Source organism: Dasypus novemcinctus, chromosome 9, assembly GCF_030445035.2.
Source record: "Dasypus novemcinctus isolate mDasNov1 chromosome 9, mDasNov1.1.hap2, whole genome shotgun sequence".
Taxonomy (NCBI): domain Eukaryota; kingdom Metazoa; phylum Chordata; class Mammalia; order Cingulata; family Dasypodidae; genus Dasypus; species Dasypus novemcinctus.
In genome coordinates this window covers 131,672,263-131,678,849 of record NC_080681.1, presented here as the reverse complement: position 1 = coordinate 131,678,849, position 6,587 = coordinate 131,672,263, and the positions used below count along the sequence as shown (strand labels likewise).

The following is a 6,587-nucleotide window of genomic DNA, read 5'->3' as shown; positions in this document are numbered from 1 at the left end:
ATCTCAGGCTGAGAACACCCGGTCTGCGGTCGCTGTGCCGCAGACGCCCCTGCAGATGCTGGCTGGGGCCGACAGGGCGTGAGGACGGCAGCTCCCCGCACCTGCCCGCTCCACGGGCACCCACCCTCCCTCTCCAGGCCCTCCTGCCGTGGCCGAGTCCCCCAGGGCCACGTGAGATGCTCTCGCAGCGCCCACAGCCAATCTACGTTCTTAGGTCTGCATTGCAGGAGCCGGGATGCAGCAGGCCCCCCGGACTCACCGAGGGTGCCTGGACCCGTGCGCACCCAGGGACCCCTGTGGAGCCCCATCTTGGGGTGCAGCAGCCCCAGCACCTCCTGCCCCGGCCTGGGAACCCCCAGCCCCCCACGTGTGTGTGCGCTCTGTGCCCGCAGGGCTGCCGTGGAGCCGCACACTTGCCTGCTGCCCACACCCCCAGGATGCTGCTGGGGCTCCAGGCCCGCCCCCTCCCCCACCCTGCGCCCCGCACCCCTTGGCATGTCTCCACGTGCTGCCCGCTCCCAACTCCTGCAGGACCGCGAGAGGCAGATGAGGGCGGGAGGCACCGGGCTTTACTGCCATGACCTTTTATTAACAGAGCATGGGGGCGCCCGAGAAGGGAAGGCGGGGCGGGCGGCAGTGGGGACCGGACACGCAGCCTGTCCTGACCCGCGGGCCTGCTGCTCCTCTCCTCCTCAGCTGCCTTCAGGGGCCCAGAAGCAGGCCCGAGAAGCTGGAGCCGCCCTGGACGGTGATGGACGCCCCAGAGCCGTTGTCCACAAAGATGGAGGCGTACTGCCCGGCCTGGAGCCCCGTGCGGGTCATGGCCAGTGAGCAGCTCAGGCCGGCCTCCCCCCCACACACACCTCCCTCCCTCCCACAGCCCACCCACACACGGGAGCGCACAGGAAGCCCCGGCGAGGTTCTGTCCTCTGCACCACAGAGCCCCCCGGCCCAGAGCCCAGCCCACCCCGCAGACCCCGGCTTAGAGGCCTGGAGAGCCGAGGCAGGGGCGTGTGGTCAGCGCTCAAGAGGCAGCTGCTGGGCGGTGGGCCCCCCCAGGGCCCCCCCCCGCCCCAGGGCCCCCCCCAGGGCCCCTGCGCCCACCTCCAGTCGCAGCAGCCCCTGCACCGACACCGTGAAGACTCTGCTGTTGCTCTCCAGGCCCGCGACGGCCTCCAGGGACCTGGCGGGAAGTGCGGGCGCAGGTGGGGCGCAGGTGGCCTGGGGGTCCTGACCCCACTGCAGTGCCCAGAGGCCCCCGTGAGCCCCAAGCAGCTCAGCAACCTGCACTTGGTTTGACACGTCCACTCTCCATGTGCAAAGTAGTCCGCCCCGGCACCCCCCCACCCACCCGCCCCCGGCAGCACCCCAGCCCTGGACCCTTGCCCCCCACCTGCCCTCAGCAGCCCCCCGCAGCCCCCGACCCACACACCCTGGCAGCACCCCGGCCCCTCGCCCCCCCACCCGCCCGCCCCGGCAGCACCCCAGCCCCGATCCCACGCCCCACGCCCACCCTCGGCTGCCCCCGGTAGCACCCCACCTTTCCGCCCAAGCAGCACTCCGGTCCCTCGCCCCCCCCACCCGCCCTCAGCAGCCCCTGGCAGCACCCCGGCTCCTCACCACCCACCCACCCCCGGCAGCACTTCAGCCCCTCGGCCCCCCACCTGCCCTCGGCAGCCCCCGGCAGCACCCCAGCCCCGGCTCACGCGTGGCGGTGACACAGGGACTGGATGCAGATGAGCACGCGGACGGCGTCCTGTGCCCGCAGGCGGCCCCGACCCTGCAGCTCACTGTGGTCTGAGGGGTTGGGGCAGAGGCCGTGAGGGCCCACCAGGACCCCCCTTCCAGGCCCCGCGCGGGGGCGGGCTGGGGCCAGGGTCTGTGTTCCCCGAGGGGACCCCGGCCCCGGCCGCCCCAGGCTCACCCACGTGCAGGCTCACGGAGAACTGGAAGACAGCGGGCGCCGGTGCGGTGAAGCGGCCAGAGGCCAGGCTGAGGCCCGAGCCCCGCAGGAAGGCGCCCTGGGCGGTGGGCTGCGAGGGCGGTGGGTGAGCGGCGGCTCCAGGCTGGGGGGCTGGGGCCGGTGGGGGTGTCTCCCCCGGGGCCTCAGGCCCTGAGCCCCAGGGGGCAGGTCTCCCGCTTCCTGGCCCCCCACCCCGCGCCTTGGTGTGGCGGCTGGGGGGGGGGGCACCAGCCCCTCCAGGCCCTCGGCCGCCCGTCCAGGGGCGTCTGTGTGTCAGTCAGGCACTCCCAGCCCACCTGTGGGGCCGGCCCAGAGCCCAGGCCCCCCGGCCCCCCGGCCCCCACTCACGGCCTGGAAGCCGTGCAGCTCCACCAGCGTCTTCTTGTCCACCCGCAGCGGGGCCCTCAGCCGGCAGTGGAAGGCCTCAGCCAGCAGCCCCCCGCCCAGCGGCCCCAAGAGCCGGCGCTCGGTGGCTTCTGCGGGGACAAGGGCAGTGGCGGCCAGCGCGGGTCAGCAGGCAGTCCCAGCCCCTCGGGCCCTGGCCAGGCTCCTGGCAGGGGAAGGTCGGCCTCACCTCTCAGCAGCTCCTGGAACTCGCGCAGGAGGGTCTCCTGAGGACCTTCAGCCCCGGGAGGGCCCGGGGGGCCGGGGGGCCCAGGAGGACCTGGGGGGCCAGAGAGGCCTCGCTGGGAGGCAGCAGGGGCAGAGCGTGAGGCCCCCAGGGGTTGCGGCCCCTGCCCTGGGCCCAGGCCCCGGGGGCCACCCGGGTCTCACCAGCTTCTTGTCCCTGGCTCGGCACCGTCTCTTCGAGGGCCCCTGGTCCGGCCGCCGGACGAAGCTCAGCCACGTCGTGTGGGCGTCTGAGAACTCGGGCCCTGCGGCCTCCAGCGGCTGCAGGGCAGGGGGGCAGGGCAGGCGCGATGGAGCGGCGAGGCCCAGCCCAGGGGCCTGCAGCGGGCGTGGTCCCGGCTGGGGTCCTGGCGGGGGCGGGGCAGTGGGCGAGAGCAGCCCAGCTTCACTGCCCGTCCCCCTAGGCGAGGATGGCTGCGCCAGCGACTGGGGAGGGCGCAGACCCTGACAAGGCCAGGCGGCTCCCACCGGGCCAGGGAGAGGGGGAAGCCGAGCCCCCAGTGCCCCCCACATCTGCCTGCTCCCACAGCCTTCCCTGCCCCTCTCCACGCTCGTTCAGGACCCCAGGGCCAAGGCGATGAGCAGCAGGTGGAGGCCAGGGACGGGGACCTGGAGCCACCAGCAGCAGCGGAGGCGCCCGACCTGGACAGGGGCCGCCAGGGCCCTTCTCAGAGGGGCAGCCCCTGCCAGGGGCGGCCAGAGGCCAAGGGACATGGCGGGCCTCCTCCTGCCCCCAGAGGCCCTGCTGGCCGCACCACTGCCTGCCCGGGGGCTGTCACCTCTTACTGAGCCAACCCCCCTCAGCTGCCCATCCTGGAAAATGGGGCCTTGGGCCTCGGGCCACGTGGGTGGGCAGTGGACAGGCCACCATGGCGATGCCGTGGGAGGGGCAAGGACAGGACATGGATGGGGGAGGCCTGCAGCAGTGACCACCTCTTCCCACCCCAGGGACAGACGCTGCTGCACCTGGCCAAGGCCCGGCCTCTCTGCGGGATGGCAGGACAGAGGGACAAGGATGACAGGAGGTCCCCAGAACTGGGCTCCCGGGGCCAGCCCCAGGACCTCTTGGGAGACCCTCAGCGTGAGAGGACTCGGTCAAGATGAGGCCAGGTACCAGCACGGGGGCCACAGCTGCACGTCGAGGACCTGCCTGACGGCCTGGGGCCCTTCCCCTCCTGAATCCGCAGTTGCACCGAAGGCCCGCGCTGACCAGAGGGTCGCCTGCAGCATCAGAGGCCACTGCCGTCCCCGGGAAGCCCTTCCTCCCCCACCCCTCCCTAGTGGCCAGCCCCAACCCCAGCTCCTGCCCCAAAGCCCCTCCCTACCAAGACAGGCTTGTGGTCCAGGGAAGGGGAAGGGGCCACTGGCTGCAGCTGGTGGGAGAAGCAGAGCCGGGGCAGGGGGAGGCTGGCACCCGAGAGCCACCCCAGCCCATGTGCGCCCAGCCCGTGTCCAGCCGGCATGCGCCAGCCCGTGTGTCCAGTCCGTACCCCAGCCTGTGCCCAGCCCATGCACAGTCCATGTGCCCAGCCCATATGCGCCCAGCCCTGTCCAGCCTGCATGCCCCAGCCCGTATGTCCAGCCCATGCCCCAGCCCATGCCCAGCCGTGCCCAGCCCACCCTACCTTGGAGGAGCTAAGCAGTTCCTCGCCGTTGGGGACAGTGGTGCTGGGGGGCTCTGTGCGCTGTCCGTGCGGCCGCAGCCTCTTGGGCTCCCGCCGGGCCCCGACGCCACCAGGGAGCATGAGCTGCGGCCAGAGGAGGGCCACGGCCATGGCCCAAACCCAGCCCCTCATGGCAGCCGGCAGGGCAGCCGGTGGACGGTGGCCAACGGGCAGCACGGGGGCCCTGCGGCCAGGGCGGCTCAGCACTGCGGCCCCCGGGGCCGGGCCCCCGCACGGGTGGGCAGCCGCGGCTCCGCCCCCAGAGCCCCCGTGGACAGGACGGCCCCCGCCACCGGCTGCCGAAGCATGTCTGTGCCGCAGGGAGGGCGCCTGTCCGGGCGCGGCCCGCTCCCGCTCCACCGCGCAGAGCCTCCCTCCCTCCCACGCCTCGCCGCCCCGGGGAGGCTCACACCAGTCTGCAGCCGCCCAGGAGGGAGGGGCGGGGCCAGGGACCAGGGACCCCCACGCCCCAGTGCCAGGGGCCCCTCTGCACCCCCTCCCCTCTGTGAACAAGAGCCTACTCCACCCCCAGCCCTCCCCGGGGGTCCGCCCCATCAGGGAACACTGCCTCTCCCAACTTGCTGCCCCGCGCCTCCGCTTCCCATCACCGGAGTGGCAGGTCAGGGCCCCAGAGGTGTCGGGGTACACCTGGAGACCCCTCTCTCTGCCTCCCTAGATGCCTCAGGCTCCCAGCTGCTCCCCACCATACCCAGCGGGAGCCCTGGGAGAGTCTGAGGGTTGCACCCCAATGGGGCCGTGTGGGCAGGGCAGACCCAGTGGCCCTGAGGAGCTGCCCCTACCGGGCCCTTTAGCTTCGACCAAGCTAAGCCAGTAGAAGCTCCGTCCAGGGTCTCCAGCTCCCCGTGCCGCCCCCCACCACCCCAGCTTAGGAAGCAGCAGGCGCCTCCAGGAACAGCTGCTGGTCGGGGCGCTCCCTCGAGGGAGCTCTCGAAGGCCTCCAACCCCGTCTCAGCAGACCCTTCAGCATCACAACCCACGGGAGCCAGTCCCTGGGTCCCAGCCTTCCGAGGGGTCCCAGAAGGCCATCGTGCCCTGCCCAGCGCGACGGGAGCCATCCCAGGAGTGGCCGGGTGGCACCGCTGGCAGCTCGCCCTCCTTCTGGCGCGGGCCAGCCACCCACGGTTTCTCCCCAAGGTTCAGGACAGGCTCCACGAGGTCGACAGGCAGATGCACGACACTGGCCCTCAGGACTGCGGCTCCGAAGGCCCTGGCCACACCCAGCAGCAGAGCCACAGCGCGGACCAGATGCGAGGGGCAGGACCACCTGCTCGCTGCCACCCCCCAAACCAGGCCATCCTCTGTCCCTGGGGCACAGTGGGCCCAGAGTGTGGGGCTGGCGGACAGGCCACTGCCATCTGCCCACACCAGGCAAGGCGGGCGCCTGCCCCCGTCCCTGGGCGTCCTGCAGCCCCCAGCCCCTCTGCAGCGCTGGGGCTGTCTGGGAAACAGGCGCTGACATTCTTGGCTGAGGAGCCCACGGGGGGCCGGAGGGAGGGCAGCCCCAAGCCCCGAAGGAGCCCTGGCGGCAGGCCCAGCCCAGCCTCAGCCTCCACACCCCACAGGCACGGTCCCCGGGAAGGGTCCTCCAGCGCTCCTGGCTCGCGAGGGAAAGTTTTCCCACTGCTCGGTCTGAGACCTCTCTGGGAATGTGCTGGAAATCAAATGGAATCCTAGGCTGGAGCCTTCCTGCAGATGCTCGGGAAACCTCTGCAGTTTTCTGCGCAGACAGGAAGCACTTCCCAGGCGCTCCCCACACGGCTGGAAACCACTCAGCTGAGGCCACACGTCTCCCTTTATTAGCACAGCATCCTTCACAGCGTCGCCACTGCCGCGCTGCACGGCACGGGACAATGGTGCCAAGGCGGGCACGTGCCTCAAGGAGGCTCCAGGCGGCGGGCCAGCCGCACGGCCCAGCGCCCGGACAAGCGCCGCCCTAGCCAGCCCCTGGGAGTGCAGTGAGGAAGGAGGCCCAGGCACACCTGCTCCACAGAGCACCTCCACTGCAGCTCACGTGAGACCACGCGCACCCTCAGGCTCTGTGCGGCGTGGGATGCGACTGCTGCTGACCGTGGGATTTTAGAAGTGGGGATTATTTCACAACTACGAGGTCAGGAAACCCTCCAGGTGCTAAACATTCCACCCCCAAAGAAACCTCCAGAAGCATCGAGTGTTTTGCTGATGCCGAGGACAGGGCAGGGGCCATGTGGACAGGCAGGGCTTGCGTCCAGCTTGGGGGCCGTGCAGGAGCCCTGGGACGGGGCTGGCAGTCACTGGGGTTGGGGTCATCAGGATCCCCTGCGCTGCAGACA

The 6,587-nt window shown here is 71.7% G+C and overlaps 1 protein-coding gene across 1 annotated transcript; it reads right to left on the bottom strand.

The window, feature by feature from the left end:
• Positions 1–578: 578 nt before the first annotated feature.
• C1QTNF12 (C1q and TNF related 12) lies at positions 579–4,389 on the bottom strand. Its single transcript, XM_058304835.1, has 8 exons — positions 4,255–4,389; positions 2,738–2,911; positions 2,538–2,649; positions 2,312–2,439; positions 1,925–2,033; positions 1,707–1,797; positions 1,105–1,183; positions 579–801 (listed from the first exon to the last, which is right to left on the bottom strand). The coding sequence occupies exons 1-8, from the start codon at positions 4,387–4,389 to the stop codon at positions 703–705; spliced, it is 927 nt and encodes a 308-aa protein (XP_058160818.1). The 3' UTR covers positions 579–702.
• Positions 4,390–6,587: the final 2,198 nt, after the last annotated feature.